Source organism: Dermacentor albipictus, chromosome 7 (genome assembly GCF_038994185.2).
Source record: "Dermacentor albipictus isolate Rhodes 1998 colony chromosome 7, USDA_Dalb.pri_finalv2, whole genome shotgun sequence".
Classification (NCBI taxonomy): domain Eukaryota; kingdom Metazoa; phylum Arthropoda; class Arachnida; order Ixodida; family Ixodidae; genus Dermacentor; species Dermacentor albipictus.
In genome coordinates, this window is record NC_091827.1 from 56966232 (window position 1) to 56987637 (window position 21406).

Sequence of the window (21406 nt, forward strand, 5' to 3'; positions counted from 1 at the left end):
GCCAAAAGATCACTAATAACTCCCCCAACCAAAACGTTACGCACAAGCAGTGGGAGATGGTGCTGGCCAGCTCGACATAGAAATACTAGAGAAAGCTGTTTGCCAGGGCCGAAAGTGCTGCCACCGCTACGGGGGCCTTTGACTGAAGGCTCCACTCGCCACGGGATCCACCCGTCTGCGTGCGTCATCAAAATAACGTTTTATATATATCTCTCTCTCTCTCTTTGTTTGTGGTGTACATGATATTGGGAAAGAAGGCTAGAGTTGCGTAAATTATATTCTCTCGTGCAAATAAGACAGTGTGGAGATGGAGCCAGCAACATCTTGCATGCTTGGTGTAGACAGATGGTATTTTATCGGCGAATGATCAGAGAGTCACTAAGTTTCTGACACATATTTGCGAAGACTTTGTGGTGTTTTTGTGTCGTTCAGCAACGCAGCGTTTCGGGCGTGTTGGTATGACACGATGAGGCTCATGGTGCACGGAAGGACGAGGACACAGGAAGACGTGCTACGCAAAGGCACTGTCCAGCACACACACATACCGCCTGTATGTGTTTGTGCTTATGCAAAGAAGAAGTGAGGCGTGCAGACAGGACACAAGAGAAGAGAAGTGGACAACACGAACGCCTCACTTCTCTTTTGCATAATGAATCCTTACCAACTAGCTCAGCTTTCTTTCGTTCTAAGCCTGTGTGTGCGTGCGCCTTTGGTGCGCTACGAGCCTCATCGTTTAAGTTACGCCTGCAATCAGGTGGCTTCAATAGAGTGAAACGCAACCGCCAGGCTTAAAGAATGTCATACTTAGGAGAGCGGACTAAAGAGGGAAATAATTACATGGGGAAAGCACGAACAAGCACTCAAAGTGAACTTTGGGGCAAAGACAGCCCCAAATAGAAACATAAAAAAAATAACGCTAGGTGGAAACAGAAATATGAGGCAGCGCGAGGCGTATGGAAAGGAGCCATGATTCCTGCAGTGACATGTATGAAGTGTGTTCTGGTCTAAATTATGGTATGCGAACTGAAGAGGAGATTAATCAAAGGGCTGCTAGACTGCTAGTTTTATGTGCGCAAAGAAGATATTCAAATGTGCCAGTACAGGGAGACATGCGCTGGGCACCCTTTTACGTGAGGGAGACTCCAGTAGCGAAATCTTCTTCGCAAGATGACTGAGGAATACCTGGCAAAATAGGTGGACCGTTGAGGCTTTGTGCACCTATTCAGGCAAAACGAAGACTCGCAGCGGAAGAAGAAAACAGGATGCTGACCAATGAATTTGATGTCCACGCAGTAAACAATAGCAATGAAAGGAGGATTAGACGTAAACTTATAATTTCAGAAACAGTGCACTATACTTAGTTCCAACAATGAAACTGCATCAAGAAGCAAAGTAATTAAAGGGGTAGAGTTTACACCATAATTCAAAGGGCAACATACTGCTGCTCAAAGCCTGGTCAGGGCGTTGAAGGAAACAGCGTTATGAGAGGAAATTTACCGATGACGTACGTGCCTACCATGCGTATCATCATCATCATCATCATCATCATCATCATCATCATCATCATGGTTACGCCCACTGCAGGACAAAGGCATCTCCCATACTTCTCCAACTACCCCGGTCATGTACTAATTGTGGCCATGTTGTCCCTGCAAACTTCTTAATCTCATCCGCCCACCTAACTTTCTGCCGCCCCCTGCTGCGCTTCCCTTCTCTTGGAATCCAGTCCGTAACCCTTAATGACCATCGGTTATCTCCCCTCCTCATTACATGTCCGGCTCATGTCCATTTCTTTTTCTTTATTTCAACTAAGATGTCATTTACCCGCGTTTGTTGCCTCACCCAATCTGCTCTTTTCTTATCCCTTAACGTTACACCGATCATTCTTCTTTCCATAGCTCGTTGCGTCGTCCTCAATTTCAGCAGAACCCTTTTCGTAAGCCTCCAGGTTTCTGCCCCATATATGAGTACTGGTAGCACACAGCTGTTATACACTTTCCTTTTGAGGGATAGTGGCAACCTGCTGTTCATGATCTGAGAATGCCTGCCAAACGCACCCCAGCCCATTCTTATTCTTCTGATTATTTCAGTCTCATGATCCGGATACGCAGTCACTACCTGTCTAATAATACTACCTGTATAATAATAATACCTGTCTAACACCAGGCTAATAATGCTGGTGATTTTAACTTGCCACATATTGATTGGGAACTTATTTCGCGTGAAAATACAGAAATTTCTAGTGCCGAAAAATTATTGGATATCACATTTTTTCATAACTTAATAATAATATTTGGGGTTTTACGTGCCAAAACCACTTTCTGATTATGAGGCACGCCGTAGTGGAGGATTCCAGAAATTTCGACCACCTGGGGTTCTTTAACGTGCACCTAAATATAAGCACACGGGTGTTTTCGCATTTCGCCCCCATCGAAATGCGGCCGCCGTGGCCGGGATTCGATCCCGCGACCTCGTGCTCAGCAGCCCAACACCATAGCCACTGAGCAACCACGGCGGGTTTTCATAACTTAAGGCAAATAGTGAAGTAAAACACACGTATAACGTCCCAATCGCGGTCATTGCTTGACTTGGTGTACCTTTCCCATAAAGTAGGCGATTATGAAATGGCAGTCACCGATGGTATACCCGATCACAAAATCATTTTGCTGAATCTGCTTACTTGTACACCACAACCTACAAAACCTACTGTACGTGTTGAAATCAAAAACTATGCTAAGGCCGATGATACGTCTATTCTAGATTATTTAGAAAAGTGTTTCAACGAATTTCAAAATGTCTCCGAGGTCGAAACAGTTGAAGATTTGTGGCAGCGCTTTCAAGCTATCATTAAAGTCTGCATAGATCAGTTTGTTCCGACCCGACTCAAGAAAACGAAGCGGAGTAACCCATGGATAACTATAGATATTGTTCACGCGAAACGGAAATTAAAAAGGCTGCGCAAAGGAAAAGCAGATCATAGGGAAATACACGCAGTACGTCAGAGAATAAAGGCTTTGTCACACAGTTCGAAGCAAACATTTTTTAATCGCATCCTAAGTGATTTTCTTAAGACTTCCCCAGAAAAATGTTGGCGTAATTTATACCGCAGAAAGGAAAAAAAAGCAAATGACGGTAGGAAATGTTCTAGTATAAGAAAGAGGTGTTATTGCTGATGGATTAAATAAATATTTCCAATCAGTATTCACGCGCAGTGATCGACCATTTCCAGTAGATGATGGGGCATCTTCCAGCGAAAGTTCCATGGACGCTATCAGCTTTACTCAGAGGGGCGTATTCCAGCAGTTGCTACAGTTAGATGACAAGAAGGCTTCTGGGCCAGACGGAATACCTACTGGCTTTTTGAAAAGGTATGCTGATTGGATATCATTTTATTTGGTAATTATTTTTCAGAAATCACTAAGCACCCATTCCGTGCCACAGGACTGGCGTTGTGCTGTAGTTATCCCCATATTTAAACGTGGCAATCGTACTCTAATGAATAACTACCGTCCTGTATCCCTTACGTCAGTTTGCTGCAAGGTTATGGAACACGTCATAGCAAAACATATAATTATCTTCCTAGAATCAAATGGCCTCCTTTGCGCATGCAAGCATGGGTTCCGACGGGCACTTTCCACAGTGACACAGCTCATTGAGACATTACACGAGTTTTCCAAAGCTATGGACAACCGTGAACAAATGGATGTCATATGCGTTGATTTTGCCAAAGCCTTTGATAAGGTTCCCCATCGTAAATTACTTTTTAAACTATACAAAGCAGGTATAAATGGCGACGTTCTAAAATGGATTGAAGATTATTTAACTAACCGCAAGCAGGCAGTTCGCGTTGATGGTTCCGAGTCTGGTTTTGTAGATGTATACTCAGGAGTACCACAGGGGTCCGTGTTAGGGCCAACACTTTTTCTGCTTTACATCAATGATGTAGCAATCGGTTTAGGTAGTTCTGCTAAGATAACACTCTTTGCAGATGACTGCTTGATTTTTGCGCCGGTATCTTGTTTAGAGGATCAGAGTAAGCTCAACCGAAACCTTCAGGCGTTTTGGAGTTGGTGTGACAAGTGGGAAATGCGAAATAATTTTGATAAGACCACATACACGCATATCACTGCAAAAAAGAATATTTTTACTTTTCAGTACGATATTAAAGGCTACAATCTAGTTAATGTTACTTGTTTCAATTATATTGGTGTCTCTATTTCGCATGATTTAAAATGGCACAATCAAGTAGAAAGAGTGTGCTCTGCGGCACAGAAGAAATTGGGTTTTTTAAGAGCAAAACTGGGGAGGGAAACAAAAGATGTTAAACTACTGGCTTACAGATCTCTTATTCGACCATCCCTAGAATATGCGTTAGTAGCATGGGCGCCCCATCAAAAGGAAATGTGGGCCAAAATAGAGAAGGTGCAACGCCGGGCGGCGCGCTTTATTTGTTCGAAATATAGAAGAACAGACTCAGTTTCGGTGATGTTAAAGTCTTGCGGTCTTGAATTATTGGAAGATCGGTGCAAGAAGCAGAGAGTAAAAACGTCCTTTCGAATAATTCACGGCGAACTAAAAATTATAAAGATTTGTATTTAAAACCTCCAGGCAGACTGAGCTCCCGCTTAAATCATAGTGAGGCTATTCAACCGTACTTGTCCCGAACCAATGCCTTTCGTTGTTCGTTCTTCACAGAGTCAATAGAGCTGTGGAACAAGCTGCCTGCAGAAATTGTTCGCAGTTCTGATACTGCATTGTTTACAAATGCAATCAAGGTTCTTTACTAAAACTGTACCATGTGGATATTGTAAAGTGTTTTCTTTTTTTCTCTTTTTCCTTTTTTCTGTTTGTGTGCGTGCGGCAGCTGGTTGAACATTTGAATACATGTCTTACAATCGGTATATCGCAACTTGTATTGTATCCATAGGACACTGTAGTGCATGTGCATATTTCTTTTGTATCTCGCTGTCTTGCATGACGTATATGTAACATCCCTCCCTGTTATGACCCTCAACTGAGGGTTGACAGTATTTCTAAATAAAATAAATAAATCCCTAATTCTTCCCAATCCAGGTCTCTGATCACCTCCTGTAAACACCTCTTGTATGACGTATATGTAACATCCCTCCCTGTTATGACCTTCAACTGAGGGTTGACAGTATTTCTAAATAAAGTAAATAAATCCCTAATTCTCCCCAATCCAGGTCTCTGATCACCTCCTGTAAACACGCTGTGAATAGCATTGGAGAGATCGTATCTCCCTGCCTGACGCCTTTCTTTATTGAGATTTTCTTGCTTTCTTTATGGAGGACTACGGTGGCTGGTGGAGCTGCTATAGATATCTTTCAGTATTTTTACATACGGCTCGTCCACACGCTGATTCCGTAATGTCTGCGTAAGTTGCAAATGATCATGCGTAAGTTGCAAATAAAAAGCCATTTGTCATATTTTGTCATTTTGTAGCAGCATCTATTCACATGTAAATCAAGCCATAGTTATCCTCCCCAGGGCATTTTTGCACTTACTCTATGATCCTCCCCTTTCGGTTTCAATGCTAACAGAAGAAAGCTTCATGCATATGCCATGCAATATTGTAAAATATGGTTAGTGTGTTGCTCGCTTAAGAACAGCGAGCCCACGGATTGAAAAGGTGTAACTTTCTAAGGCAAAACAATTCTATCTATGAGGTTCATTGTCTTGTGTACATGAAACATGGGTCCTAAGGGCCGACAATGAGCGCAGGAGAAAGGTAAAAAATAAGAAGCTTGGTGGCATCAGCCACTATTCTGTTTCAAGCGGGCTGCTCACAGTAAGGATACGTTATATCGCGTCCTTACGGTGCACAAACAAACGTTGTCTGAGAGTTCGAGCATGTTTGCACAAGGCAAGCAAGCGCTTAGGCTTGCAATTTGCTGCATGAAAATTCAATGCGTAGGTGTATACTGACGAAATCAATACACTTCTTGTACAGTTCATATACTATACCTATAGGAAAGGCGTCTAGACACTTCAGTGCGTGAGTGGCTCGACGAATTTGTCGTAGGATCGAGGAGCTACAGCTTCACAGTCAAGCTTGTTCTTTTTTTTTGTAATTCTACGGGCGCAGGCTGTAACATTCAGGGGCCTGCTTTCCTAGTTTGTGCCTACGCATTCCTCATAGCGCTGTGTCAAGCACGCTCTCAAGGACCTAAACTGAGCACAAGAAGCAAATGTGCGTCTGCTAAGCAATAGAAAGAGAACCTTTATTGCACTTGGGAGATCTCGAGCACAACGGGAAATTGTCGCATGCTGGCTGTAGCAACAATACAAATGCGGGGTCGCTGACTGGGCTAGGTGGTGATTTTTCCCTTGTCTACGTGTTCGTGTTAAAAGAGCCATCGAACACTTTTCAAGCTATCACCTTTCTGCGGCAGGTTGCGCGAACTGACGGTTAGAGACGCTTTTAGCATAGGTCAAAGCACTGAGATCAAAATACTTAATGTTTTAATTATGCAAAAAATTATTAAGTCACCAGCAACTGCAGAGAAGACGACGACGAAGTTCGAAGGAGGCTTGTGGGCTTTTATGGGTCCGTCTTATTCGAAGCTTCCGAGCCTTTTTTGGTCACCTAGTGGTGTAAATTTGATATCATCGGATCCGTGAAGAAGAGAAGATTCAGCGGATACCTGATTTTGAGGTGGGCCACCCCTTTTTTGGACTTCATTGGAACTTTTGTGCTCACGCCACGCTGGCCGAGAGCTAGCGTCTGGTAGACATAGCGCGGCATGGCAGTAATGCACGTTGAAGGGGAAGTGCTGCCGACGGAGGACTTTACTGAAGACCTGGGATGGCGGACAGTGTCAAACCGAAAATCTAGAACTACGACGAGGCATGGATTGGGTGATGGCGGTTCGCCAAGTGAGATGCCTGAACGACGGGGCGCAGGTGAACGGCGCGGAGGCTCGGCAATCAAGAATCGCATTGTGAAGGCGTCGCGCATGCCACCGATGCCACAAGAACACATCAGAATAGTCATTCGCCCACGGAGTGGACTGGATTTGGAGAAAGTTAGCTCTACAGCAGTGGGCAAGGCAATCGTAGAGGCGGCAGGCCTCGGTATTGAACAGATTCGGGAAGATGTTATTTGCCCGAACTTTATGCAAAATATCTTGGTGGCTAGTACGCCAGAAAGGAGCAACGCTGAACGATATGTGAGACTCAGGTCAATCAGAGTGGCTGACAAGGATTTTGAAGTCAGTGCGTACGAGACGGCCCCACACACTACGTGTAAGGGGGTCATTCGCAATGTAGACATTATGGATGGCCCCGCGACACTTGAGCGGAACATTGTTAACGATCGCAATCCACTGGCTATATCGGTCAAACGAATCAAAAACACAGGATCAGTCATCATTGTTTTCGACGGGTTAAAGGTGCCCAATTTCGTCAGATATGGGCCAACTCTGGTACGGTGCTTCCTGTATCGAAAGCAGTTGGATGTATGTTATGTGTGTGGCAAGCTTGGACATCGGGCGGATGTCTGCCCAGCCCCCGATTGTTTTGAATGCAGAGGATGCGGGGCTCGGAACCCTGAAGAGGATCACAACTGTGTGCCTTGTTGCAAGCTTTGTGGCAGACGACACCTGACCGCGGATAAACAATGCAGACAACGATACCAGCTTCCCTACGTCGTGCGTGTTCGACGACAGGAGAAAGCCAGGGCGGAGCTAACGGCGGAACAGGAGGCAGCCGAGATGGTGCAGCTGGTGAGCGCCCGCCAACGCTCTAAGGGACGCTCGCGCTCTAGGAGCCGCTCCAGGTCGAGGCAGCGGCCATCTTCTGGGACTCGTACGACCAGGAGCCGATCCGTTTCTATGGAGGCGCGGGTGCGCTTTCCTGCAGCTGGTGGCGGCGGCGGCGCAGCTGGGAGCCAGACCACCTGGGCTGACAAGGTCAAGGGTGGCATCAGCGCCGGCCGAGCGCGCGAGCAGCGCCAGGAGCATGTGGATGGTAAGAAGGATAGGGATAGGATTGCGCAATTGGAGAGAGAGAATCGTAGTTTAAAAGCAGCCATTGACGGGCTTATCAAAGAGATAGCTGAACTTAGGAACGGCTTACCTTCCGGTAACAACGATAGCTTAAGACAGACTAGGAAACATGACTCGGTTGAGGTACCAAGGTCTGTGGAGGTCGCAGAACAGAACATGGCGGACGAAGAGACGCCTGCTCCGAAAAAGAGGGCCTTATCCTCGACCGTACGGATTCAGGGCAAAGTCGGTTCCGAGCTTAAAGCAATGATGGCGACATTGCAAGAAAGTGTAAATCAGATCATTAGTAGACTGGAGCGGATAGAAGAACGGGAAAATATCACGGATCAGAGATTAGGCAAAATTGAAATATATCTAAACGAGACAGTGGTCCCTGTTATGGAGCGGGAGTGCACTCGGCCGCTAGCCCAGCAGGGTAAGTCGCCGAGTGGACTTGAGCTCAAAACTAGTTCACCAAATTTCCGTGGTCAAGATGGCTCTATTAAATAGTTCATTTAGTATTTGGCAGTGGAATTGTAGGGGGTTCAATCATAAGAAGGCGCCTCTGCAGCAGTTTGTTAGAACGCATGGTGTCAAGCCTCAAGTTATCATGTTACAGGAAACACTGACGTCTAACGTGACCTTAACGAATTTGAAAGCGGAAGTTAAGGATAATGAACAGGGCAGAGGACTCGCTACTCTCATTAATAGGAGGTTGGTGTATATTAGACATGATCTTCACATGGCAGATTGCAAGATTGAATATAATATGGTGGAAGTAATCTTAGGTCGGCAAAGGTCATGTCAGAGGAGCGTTTACCTGCTTAACCTGTAAAGTAGCCCCCGGGACACGAAGCAGAGTTTCAAATCTCTCTTGACCAAGGCAACCAATCTGGCTAAGGATGCACCGTTGCTTATTGGAGGGGACTTCAATGCACCATATCATGTGTGGAAGTATGTTTATAGCACTACTAAGGGGGAGAGACTATGGCAGCAGGCACTAGACTTGAATTTAACTCTGATTACAGACCCCTCGTATCTCACCAGATGTCGCACGTCGACATGTAGAGATTCGACACCTGATCTCACTTTTGTTCGGGGGGTGGTGGATTCGTCCTGGTCCAATTCTAATATAGATTTTGGTAGCGATCATTACATACTTATGATTACTTTGGAAGTGGCTAATAAAAAGGAGCGCACATTCAGGATGGCTGACTGGGATGCATTTAGGAAAAGAAGAGCGCAGAGAATCGATGATGAGGGAAATGAGTTGACCTTGGAACAGTGGACTAGTCAGCTTAAAAGTGACGTTGAGGCGTCCACTAAAGAGGTTCAGACCGATATTGACACGGAACACATGAATAGTCGCCTGGTACATTTGTTGGAAGCAAAGCAGTCGATGTTAGCGAGATGGAAGGGTCAGAGATTAAATAGAAGGCTTAGAAAGCGTATAGCAGTGGTTAACCAGGAAATTGAACACCATTGTCGGGTACTGTGCAAGCAGCAATGGGATGAAGTGTGCAATTCTATTGATGGTCGTATTAAGAGGGGAGGCACCTGGAGTTTGCTCAGACATTTACTAGATGAGACAAACACTAAGTCTAATCAGAGGACTGTGATAGGTAAGCTGGTCCATCAGGCGTAGCAGGAGCAGGAGTTGCTAAAGGATTTGGCTCAGAGATACCTTCCGTTGGAGACCTGGCACGATACACCTGATGTGGTTTTGGAATATAGTGGAGACGAAAATGCAGCTATGGACCCGGAATTTACTGAAAGTGATATAAGGATGGCGCTGCAGAATCTTAATGGTCGATCGGCATCAGGGCCGGATGGCATTACGAATAAAATGCTACGGAATTTAGACGATGGGTCAATTGAGTTCCTTACGTGGCAGATCAATTGCCTATGGAAGGAAGGCTCTTTCCCGGAAGAGTGGAAACTGGCAACTACTGTTCTGATACCCAAACCGGGGAAGGCCATAGGGCTTGAAAATCTCAGACCCATTTCCCTGACGTCGTGTTTGGGAAAAGTCGCTGAGCATGCCATTTTAAATAGGCTAACGCGTTATGTTGAGGGCAATGGGGTCTTTCCGCACTCGATGATAGGATTTCGGCCCGGCCTCTCGACTCAGGATGCTATGATCAGGATTAAGCATCAGATCCTTGACCGGCGAACAAGGGATACTAATGCACTAATTGGGCTTGATGTGGAAAAAGGTTTCGATAAAATCCGACATTCTTTCATTCTACGGGTGCTATCGGACTTGAATTTGGGGCAGCGGCTTTTCAATTTTGTCAAGGCTTTCCTTACGGATAGAAAGACATGTCTCAGGTTTGGGGAGATAAAATCGGAAGTCGATAAATTGGGTTGCTGTGGTACTCCGCAGGGATCCGTACTCTCGCCTATGTTATTCAATATGGCGATGTCGAAGTTGGCTAATAGACTGAACACTGTCCAAGATATTGGCTATTCTATCTACGCGGATGACATTACTATATGGAGTGTCGGTGGTAGTGATGGAGAGCTTGAGGCTAGGCTGCAGCAGGTGGTAACGCTTACGGAGGAGTATCTGGGTTTCATGGGGCTCAAGTGCTCCACTAAAAAGTCGGAGTTGTTGATCTTCAAATCTAAGAAGCTAGGTCGTAGGCCGAGGGGTTGGGTACCGGAAGTTGAGCCTTGCATTAGAATTCATACTAGGGAAGGGTCGGTGATACCCAAAGTTGAAGCAATCAGGGTCCTGGGTTTTGTACTTGAAGCGAACGGATCGAACATTAGAACCATTCAGCGTATTACCAAGAAAACGGAGGAGGCCATAAGACCTATAAGAAGGATCTCTAATAGGCATAGGGGTTTAGGAGAAGAAGGTGCGATGCGCTTAGTTCACGTATTTATTATGTGTCATTTCTCGTATGTGGCAGCTATGCTAAATTGGAATAGGGGGGAGAAAAATAAATTGGAAGCGTTAATCAGAAAAGCCATCAAGGCTGCGCTTGGTCTGCCTATGACTACGTCAAACGATATGTTGTTACGACTGGGTTTACATAATACATTAGATGAAATTGCTGAGGCTCAACGTTCCGCACAGAGGGAGCGGTTGCTAGGTACACCACCGGGTAGGTATATATTAGAGCCAATTGAAGAATCGGTGGCTGTGTCGCACGATAGGGCGCCCCTACACGAGTTGAACGTGAACCTTAGGGCAAATATCATGGTTCGTCCATTTCCGCGGAATGTGCACCCCGTGCACAATGTAGGGAGGCGGGTCGCGAGAGCTAGGGCTTTGTTGCGAGAGGCAAAGGATCAGGAGGAGGAGTCTGCGTTTGTTGACGCCGCATGGATTAATGGTAAAAATGCTTATTCGGTGGTGGTAGTAGATGGCAAAGGGAGCGTTAGAAATGCTGCTTCCATTTATACCAAAGATCCGGGGGTTGCTGAACAGGTGGCTATTGCTGTAGCACTAATTGATTCTAGAAGAGTTTTGGTGTTTAGCGACTCGCGATCTGCGATTACAGTCTTCTCGAGAGGACTTCTTGCGGAACCGGCTAACAGACTGCTGCAGGGTAGGGATATCACTTCGCATACCGTTACTTGGTTCCCGGCGCACATGGGGACAGTGGAGGGAGCCCCGCGTAACCTCAGCGTGGTGGCGCACAGGGAGGCACGAGGATTAGTGTGCCGTGTACTCCCTGAAGGGGCTGGATCTCCCGCTCCTGAGTACAGGGACCAACTGTTAACCTATAACGAAATCACCAAGCACTATTACTTAGGGCGCAGGGCATTCCCGTTGCCACATCCTAAATTAAATAGGCCGCCGACGGTTACATTAAGGCTTCTGCAGACACGGACGTACCCTAACCCGGTCATCATGAATAAAATTAATCCGGACTGCGGGGTTTCAGTCTATTGCAGTAAGTGTGGGGGTTTGCTCGATTTACAACACATGCTGCGGCGCTGCTTGGCGTTGGCCGGTGATGGTTCTCGAGGTGAACAGTAGTGGCAGCAGATGCTGCACAGTGAAGTGCTGGCGGACCAACTCACGGCTGTCCAGAGGGCCCGTGTGACAGCAGAGGGGCTCGGCCTCTCTGTCCCGACGTGGGAGCGGCCCGCATCAGTCCCAGACTGATCCCTCCGGACCTAAATAAAGTTCTTCATACCATACCATACCAGCAACTGCATCATCACCCTGTGGCGCTAACCAGAAGCATCATCAAGTCACCATTCTACGCGACTGTTTAAAGTTAAGTTGCAGGTAACTATTGCACTACAGCAAGGACATGAAAAATTAAAATTTCGTTTTATTTTTATTTGCTTTCCCTTTTATATAAACGCAAACGGACACAGTCGTAAAAAAACACTACAGCCACAAAAAACGGTAGGGGCACTGGCTGCTCTTCAACCCGTGGCCTCTGAGCATTGCCCCCTGTCATAGAGACTTGCGTGCACAAGTTGTCTGTCTATCAGAAAATTTTTTTCGTATCGTGCACACTCGTAAGCAACTTCGCCACTTCGTTGCCTTGTTTTTCACGTGCACATACAGTACACTGGGGAGTGTTCTTTAGGCGGGGCACGTTTCTCAAATTGGTGCACCGTTGTTACTACACTCTTTTCGTTGTTCGCATTGCTGTGCTAAACTCTGCTGCGTGCGCATCCTACGAAAGAAGACGGGTGAGGTTGCACAGTCCCATGATGCTCGATGAGTAGTGGCGCCGGCGCCTCTGAGTCATTATAGTCAGAGAAGCTCGTTACTGCCGACATCTATCCCTTCAACGGTGTAAACCAAGTAGCGTGGGGTGGCTCCACGTGGTTGGTTACCATGGTGACGACGCTGCCATCACACCACAGTCTGTGAACATGGAGCGGGCAAAAATGAAGTTGAAACTTTCGTTGCGTAGGCCCTTCACGCTTGTATCGGAAAGACGAACGGCACGAACTCGGGAAACAATGAATGTGGTTTTATTGTGGTCCGTACATATATAGGGCCGTGGGGAGAGAAGGTAGGAGTTAACAATTGAGAGGGAAATGGAGCACGTTGCACTGAACCGGCTGTTGATAACAGGCAAGTACTGATACCCGATATGATACAATTATCTTACCATTGGCAGCGAGAGGTTACGTCAGTGGGTGAGACAAATGGGGACAAGAGACTGCTCAAAATTTGAGTTGAGGGCAGGTAGTTTTTTTTTAAATTTCTCTACTCAATAACATCGAACTGCGCACCGATGTCGTTGCCATTCTTGTTGCATGTATCTCTCCAACGTTCAGCCTACACAACTTGCAAGAAAAAAAAAAAAACGGCGTTTTGAAAAGCGTTCGAGAGCCCCTTCAGCCTTCGCACAGTTCACTCACTATCACAAATGCGAAGTGCACTCACAGTACCTGTTTACCAGCGGTCGCGGTCGCTTACTGCACGTGCCGACAAGCGTGCATGCAACAAACAGGAACAAAACTGATAACCTCATTTGCGCAAGGCAATTTCCACTCGCCTGGTTTGTGACATCGTAGGTTACAATAATGCCATCTGCCCCGCGGTAGAACATGGCGGTAATGCTGTGAAATCGTTCTTGGCCCATCGTGTCCACCTGGAAGAGAGCGCAGGACGAACGGAATAAATTACACGGGATCGAGTGCGACGCGACGGCATCCAGCTTTCTGGCATTGTTCTTTCAGTTACGGCACTCGGATGGCACAGTGAAAGTTCAAATTAAGCAGCGAAATCATGCTTATAATAAAACGTGTAGCATTTCTTTCTATTTTGGTTGTAAAGGAGCGCAAATACTTGCTTTTTTTCCAATATCAAATTAATTAAATCACGCTATTTGGTATTAATTATAGCGTCATGACAAATACAAGGATAAGACAAAAAGAAGGAATTCGGACAGAACACGTCCTTGAATTCTGTTTACGTAAGCGAAGCCTTCTTAGTTTTCGAATACGGTGCATTTAAGCACAACGATCGCAAGCACAATGTGCAGGTCTCTTTATTACAGAATACAGCCTGTCCACGGTTGCGGATCCTTGCGCGACTGCATAACATTGGTCAGTGTTCTGTACAGTAAGACGCGATCTTAAAGGCTTCTATGGTAACGATTCCTCTGGGAAACACGTGATTGATGTGTCTACCGAATATCAACGTAGCAGTGGCGTAGCCAGAAATTTCGTTCGGGGGGGGGGGGGGAGGGGCTCCCGTTCCAGCTCGGCCTGTTCCTTATATAAGTTTTGGAATTGAAACCCATGTGCTCCGTAGATTCTGCGGCCACCGCGAGATGTCGCGGCGAGCCCGTTCGGCATCAAAACGGTCTTCAAACTTTGTGCTCGGATGGAGCTCCTTGCTTTATGTGACTCCAGGTGCATGAAGGTGCCACGAAATCCGGCCCGAGTTCGCAATGTTCGCGCCGAAATGTCTTTTCGAGCATAAAAAAGACACTCTAGACAAAAACCAGAATGATTTCCGGCGCCAGGGTTGTTTTGGTCGGCACTACATGACAACAGGAAAAAATTTCGGGGGGGGGGATGAAGGCCCCCCCCCCCCCCACTGGCTACGCCCCTGCAACGTAGGTATCGCAACTGCCAAAAGTTTCCGTGCTGAGAATTTGCGCGTGTTTAAATTGCTCTAAATTTAAATCTTCTAAGTGTTTCACATAACCCCCCAAAAGAGGCGATAAACGATGCTTTAGCAACATTAGTTAATCCTCTAATTGACCTACACACTTGAGTACTTTCCCACACACATCGCTTATCACGCAACCCAATCCATTCTTATATAAACCTTGTGAAATATCTAGTCCTTCCAGCACACTGGCAAACTTTTCAGGCAGTTATATTTACACTCACAACCTTTTTGCAATATTCGGACCTGTCATTTGAGTACCGATTGGCAGATTAATTGATTGTGGTTTAGATGGTTAGGTTAGATTTTAGCCTATCATCAATATTACGTAAATTTTGTGTTACATACCGATGGGGTACATTGCAATTCTTGGAGCATGAATATAACAAGGACCTCACAAAAGCGGAAGGCTGCTTAAGCTTACACATGCCAAGTCCGTACCATGAATAATTTATTTATGTTTACTTATTTATTTTACCTTAAAGCTGAAATGCATCACAGAGGAGAGTGGGTAAAAAATACAAACAATAGAAAACACGAAAGAATGCCCCAAGTACTAATACCAATTAAGAAATTCAAGTAACACATTGGTATACAGTGCTAGCTAGTGCACCGGAAAAACGTTTATTATTACCAGTAGATGTTGTGCCAGTGGGAAGGTGGTTCCACTCTGTAGATGTCCGCAATATCAATGAAGCTGAAACTATTATTGCGAAAACAGTTACATGGACACTTTAGGCGCATTTCTGTCGTGGCCTTCACCATGAAGTTCCGCAAAGCAGTGATAAAACTTCGCCACACACGATACAGGCTCTGTTATGTTAATGCAATGTTAGCTGAAAAGATGAGCAAGTATGCACTACAAGCCAGAAGAAACAAAAAATTCAAGCGATTGACCGAAAACAACATAACCACCTACTTGCTTAGTTGCACAGTAATAAACTTGCGTTTAAAACATTACGAATCAGGAAATAGTGAGCAGTGGAAGTGAATGATCGCGGAAGGTGAATCCAGTCCTGTGAGGTGCAGGGTATAAATTATTGGTAGAATGTTTGTGTTAAGCAGTACATCATTTCCACAGCTTGTGCATTATCGAAACGAGGGTAAATGTATGATTAAGAAAGAATAAGGTCATTGTGCGGGGCGGGACAGTAGTATATTTTGTGGAAGAGGCATAGGCGAGAAAACTTGCGGCGACATTGAGACGTGTTCCGTGTTTTCTTGTGCGTGCGTGTCTCCGTGCTTGTTAGTTTAGTTAGTATGCATATGTTTACAAGTTTATACGGAGGACAAAACCGCTATCCTTATTTCGTATAGCTGTCCACTAATTTGCTATTGCAATGATGCTTCGCCTTTCGGGCGCAACTACGACCTTTTCAGTTTTACAGACTCGGATGGCGTATATTTTAGTAAATAAATTCAGATGGCAATAGTTAGCATGAGCTGCTAAACAGGGGGGCAAAGGCTGCCTTTCATGGCTCTTATGATCGCAGCACCATTATAGTTAGAGAGAATAAAATGAGCCGAGTGATTCAGTGCAAGATTCAGGCCACTCCAGTATTTTCAGTATTGAGTGTTTAAATTTCGCGCCCATACCCCAGCGCCGGTACGTCAGCGTGACGTCAGGGATTCCAAAGTATGTTTTCGCATTTAGGCTGCGTTGGCTGATTAAACGTTCGCGAAACTTGCCATGTTTAATATTTGGTTCCTTTAGAACACAATGTAGTCAATCTCTACCGGTATATAATCCCGAAGATTTTATTGCCACTGTGATCGTGAAGGTATCCGCTATCCTCCGACACCCGACTTTCCACCAAAGGTGCATTTTTCATCGATTTATCAGACTTTACCTGGTTCACAACCAATAGGCATTGCTAGGCCTAAGCGAAGCCAAGGCCTGCTTGGCCTACCCAGCCGTGCTACTGCCACGACAACATGGAGGTTTTCCCCACCGCTTTGACGCACGGTTCCCAGGTTTCCCAAATGTGCGTGCAAGTAGAGGGAGAAGAAATTATGCCCGAGTAATTTCATCGCACGCCCGGATGGCTGCACAACGGTAGGCACACGAGCCGAACACGCCTGCATGCAACGCAGGGTGAGTCGAATTCTCGTACCGATACTCCGAGCTCTCAGCAGAAGACTAAATTCCACAAGAGCGTCAGGACCGCAGTTATTCGGGCGGCTCGCATGCCCGCAATGCCTGCGGAAGAAATTAAGATCGTCGTGCGGCCCCGCGGAGGACTCGATATTTCCAAGGCGGTATTCCAAGGCGATATTTCCCAAGTATGTGCGTTATGGATCCACGCTCTATCCGTGCAGTCTCTACAGGAAGCAAATAGAAGTGTGCAAAGTATGCGGGAAGGTCGGCCACAGGCGCGACGTGTGCCCCACACCAAGCGTACGTGTTTGTCTTTCATGCGGTGTTTCTAATCCCAGAGAGGGCCACAAGTGTGTCCCCAAGTGCAAGCTCTGTGGCGAAGAACACCCCACTGGAGACCGCCTCTGCAGAGCCAAATACAAGGTTCCGTACGTCGTGCGGCGACGGCAATGGGAACGCCGTAACGCCGAAGAACAGCGAAAGAAAGCACTCGAATCAAGCGCCTTTCCACGCCGAGGACGCTCCCGCTCGCGCAGCGCTTCCCGTGGCGGATCCCGCAGCGCGTCGCGCCATGCCTCACGCCACGCATCACGTTACGCTTCCCGTCATGCCTCGCGTAGCGCATCCCGCGGGCGTGACTCGTCGGACAGGAACAGCTGCGGCGCAAAGCGATCGCGCTCCCGAGACAAAGTCAGCTGGGCCGACGTAGCCAAGGGCGAAGTTAAAGGCAGCAGCGCCAGCTCCAACAGCGCCACTAGTGGCCGAAGCACACCGAGCAGCTGGCAGGCGTGGACTACCAGCCCCTACTACAAGGAACTCGAACAACTCCGCGCAACCAATGCGACCCTGGTAGAAACCACGCGCCGGCTTGCCGAAGAGCTAGCCGAGGTCAAGAAAGAACTTCAAGCACAGCAAGCCCATCCGAAGACAGAGCCAGCTCAGTCACCCGAGACACCTACACCCGCCACCGACACGCCACCACACCAAGGCATACAATCAATGGACACAACCCAAGACGAGCCACAGGAGGAGAATACCACTGATCCAACCCCCAAGAAACGAGCACGCACCGAACCAACACCCACCGTTGTCCCCGAGCAGAACTCCGACACGCTATCGCACCAAGTCACAGAATCAAAGGACAAAACCCAAGACGCGCCCCAGGAGGAGAAGATCACTGACCCAACCACCAGGAAATGAACACGCACTTCATCACGACATAACAAGGACCTTACCCAATTGGAAAGTCAGCTCGAAGCCAAAATTGAAGCGCTCGCCAACACCTACGCCAGCGCCGCTGCCGTGACCGACCAACGACTGGCACGGCTGGAGGAACTGATCGCCACGTCCTTCCGCACCATACAAGAGCGTTTCGAATTCATTGAACACACCCGCAAGCCCACAGTCCGCAGCCCCACCTTTTCAGCGGAATTCGCCAAACACCCATACCTCCAAGAACAGACGCAAGACCCACCCTCGACACAACTGTGTCCCAACACCAATCCACAATAGCATCGCTACCAGGCCTTACGGTCTGGAAGTGGAACTGTCAGAGTTATAACAACAAGAAAGCAGTGCTGCAACAACATATTACCACAGTAAACAAGAAACCCGACATTATCCTGCTGCAAGAAACAGCGACGGTGACCCCCACCCTCCCTGGGTATCGCGCTCACGTTAGCCAAGGGGAGGGACGGGGCGTCTGCACGTTTGTCCGCAAAGGGCTCACGTTCATCGAGCACCAACTCAAACACGGCCGCAGCAGGGTGGAATACGCCTTCACCGAAATCATCCCAAGCAAACAACGGAAAGGCAGCCTGCTCATCGTCAACATCTACAGTAACCCCAAGCACCAAACACAGAAATTCAAGACCCTACTACACACAGCCAGCACCCAAGCCAGAGACAACACGTTGCTGATCGGAGGGGACTTCAACGCCGCCCATCGAGCGTGGGGTTATGTGAAGGACACGGCCAAGGGACGGGACTTATTACAGGATACCCTGGACCACAAATGTATGCTAATCACGGACCCCGCGCATCCTACCCGCATCGGCAACTCCGTAGCACGAGACACCACACCAGACGTTACGTTCGTAAAAAATGACCACACGGGCAAAGTAACATGGCACAACACGGGCGTCTACCTGGGCAGTGACCACTACATCCTCGAAATTACGATACCCAACCAATTACGGAGCAATACCATTATACATAAATGGACGGACTGGGACGAATTCCGTAAGGGGCGCCTCACCACAGCGCAAGACATCACAGAGATCGAAACCTGGACGGCGGAACTCCGCGATGCAGTGCGCTCAACCACAAAGACCATAGAAACAGACGAGGACGTCATCATCATGGACAGCCGCCTGGCCCATCTGATAGAGGCCAAACGTTCGATACAGGCGCGTTGGAAGCAGCACCGGCTGAATCGCAAATTGAGGAAGAAGGTGGCTGACTTAAATAGGGCCATTGAACAACATTGCAGGCTCCTGTGCCGTCAACAGTGGAACGAGATCTGCAACCGAGCTGACAGGGAATTGCATCGCAGTTTTACATGGAATCTATTTCGGCACCTCCTAGACGAAACAAAGACCAAGTCAAACCAGCGCGACCGCCTGGCCCGCCTCATGCACACCATCACACAACAACAAGGAAAAGACGCTGTTATCAGGAGCCTGGAAGCCAAGTATCTGCCAGACACGCCAACGGAAACCCACCCGCCGTACGGGGGGCTGCCCAACGCGTGGCTCGACCGAGACATTACCATATCAGAGGTACGTGTAGCGCTGCACGAGCTCAACACCCGCTCAGCAGCCGGCCCAGATCTCGTTACAAACAAGATGCTACGCAACCTGGACGACGCTTCGATAGAAGCCCTAACCGATTACTTCAATGAATGCTGGCATTCGGGCAAGCTCCCCCGACAGTGGAAAACGGCAAGAACGATCCTGATTCCGAAACCGGGCAAACCACTGGACATCGGCAACCTGCGTCCCATCTCGCTGACGTCCTGCGTGGGCAAGGTGCTGGAGCACGTGGTCGCCAACCGGTGGCAGGAATACCTAGAGAAGGAAGGCCTCTATCCTGACACGATGATCGGCTTCCGGCGCAGACTCAGCACACAAGATGCCATGCTACAACTCAAACAAGAAATCGTCGACAACAAGACACAAGACAGCAAAGTAATTCTGGGTCTCGATGTACAAAGTGCATTCGACAAAGTTAAACACTCAGCCATATTAGGACAAGTATCAAGACTCAACATGGGGGTAACGAGCTACAATTATATTCTAGACTTCTTGACCAACCGCACGGTAGAACTGCACGCCGGAGACCTCAAGCTCCCTGAACACAAGCGCGGCAGTACGGGTACTCCACAGGGTTTGGTCATATCGCCGTTGCTCTTTAACCTCGTCATGATCGGGGTAGCGAGGGCAGTAGCGGGGACCGGCGTCCGGCATACTATCTACGCCGACGACATTACCCTGTGGGCGGTCGGTGGCACCGATGCCAGCATCGAGCAACAGCTGCAAGCGGCGGTTACCGCCATCGAGCAGCACCTTGATGGCACAGGCCTAATGTGCTCGCCCACCAAATCCGAGCTGCTCGTCCTCACACCGCTTCGACCGGGACGGAAGCGCGCTCCTCTTCGGGAGTGTGATCACATCAAAATTGTGACTGCATCGGGGCAACGCATCCCCGAGGTGCCCAAGATCAGAGTACTGGGCCTGCTGCTCAACAAGAGCGGCCGCAACGACGAGACCATCAACAAGCTTACCACCAAGGCAATGGACGCCATCCGGCTCATACATCGTGTCTCTACACGACGGGCGGGCATGCGTGAAGACAGTCTCGTGCGCCTTGACCAGTCGTTCGTGATCAGTCACATCGCCTACGTTGCGGCCTACCTTAATTGGCACGTCACTGATAGGACCAAGGTCAACACGCTGATCAGACGGGCTTACAAGACGGCGCTGGGTTTAATGGAGACCACGAGTACGGCTCGGCTCTTGCAGCTCGGCGTCCATAACACCCTAGAAGAAATAGCCGAGGCGCAGCTCACCGCGCAATTCGAGCGCCTCTCTACCACCAAGACGGGGCGCAGTATACTGACGTCCCTGGGTTACAGCCCCCAAGCTCCCAGCCGGCAACCGTGCGAGATCACAGATGAGGCGCGGGCTCACATTTACGTGGACCCCATCCCGAAGAACATGCACCCAGAATACAACCAAGAACGGCGGCAGGCGCGGGCCAAGGCCCTCACCGAACAACACGCCCAAGACCCGCACGCCCGGTATGTGGACGCCGCGGAATACAAGCGGGAAGGCTTCGCAGCAGTGGTCGTTGCGGCGGCTAACGGCACCAAGACAACGGCAGCGAGCGTGCGGTGCACGAACGCCACAGACGTTGAGGAGGTTGCCATCGCTCTGGCGATCACCGAGGCCGAGTGTCGCACCGTGCTCAGCGACTCGAGGAATGCCGTGCGCAATTTCGCCAAGGGGCGAATATGCGCGCCGGCGGCCGCCATCATCGGCAAGCTCCAATTTCAAGACCGTGGCAGCACCGTCCGTATCAAGTGGTTCCTAGCGCACGCCGGCGAGTGTGCATCCTCGCCGAACCACAACGAGACGGCCCATTCGGCGGCGCGAGCGCTTACCTTCCGCGCCCCCGAGAGTGACCGTTCAGTGT

General features: G+C 48.3%; 1 protein-coding gene across 6 annotated transcripts in view; it reads right to left on the minus strand.

Moving 5' to 3' along the window:
- LOC135906786 (ras-related protein ORAB-1-like) overlaps positions 1 to 21406 on the minus strand; it is a 170622-nt gene that overhangs the window by 20255 nt on the left and 128961 nt on the right. For 4 of the 6 annotated variants that reach the window (XM_070522245.1, XM_070522243.1, XM_070522242.1 and 1 more), the window contains 3 exons: positions 13490 to 13585; positions 12045 to 12140; positions 7668 to 7918 (listed from right to left, as the gene is read on the minus strand). In XM_070522245.1, the coding sequence (XP_070378346.1) occupies positions 7668 to 7918; positions 12045 to 12140; positions 13490 to 13585 (443 nt within the window). The remainder of the gene's footprint in view (positions 1 to 7667; positions 7919 to 12044; positions 12141 to 13489; positions 13586 to 21406) is intronic. The other 2 variants (XM_070522244.1, XM_065438377.1) reach the window with 2 other exon arrangements.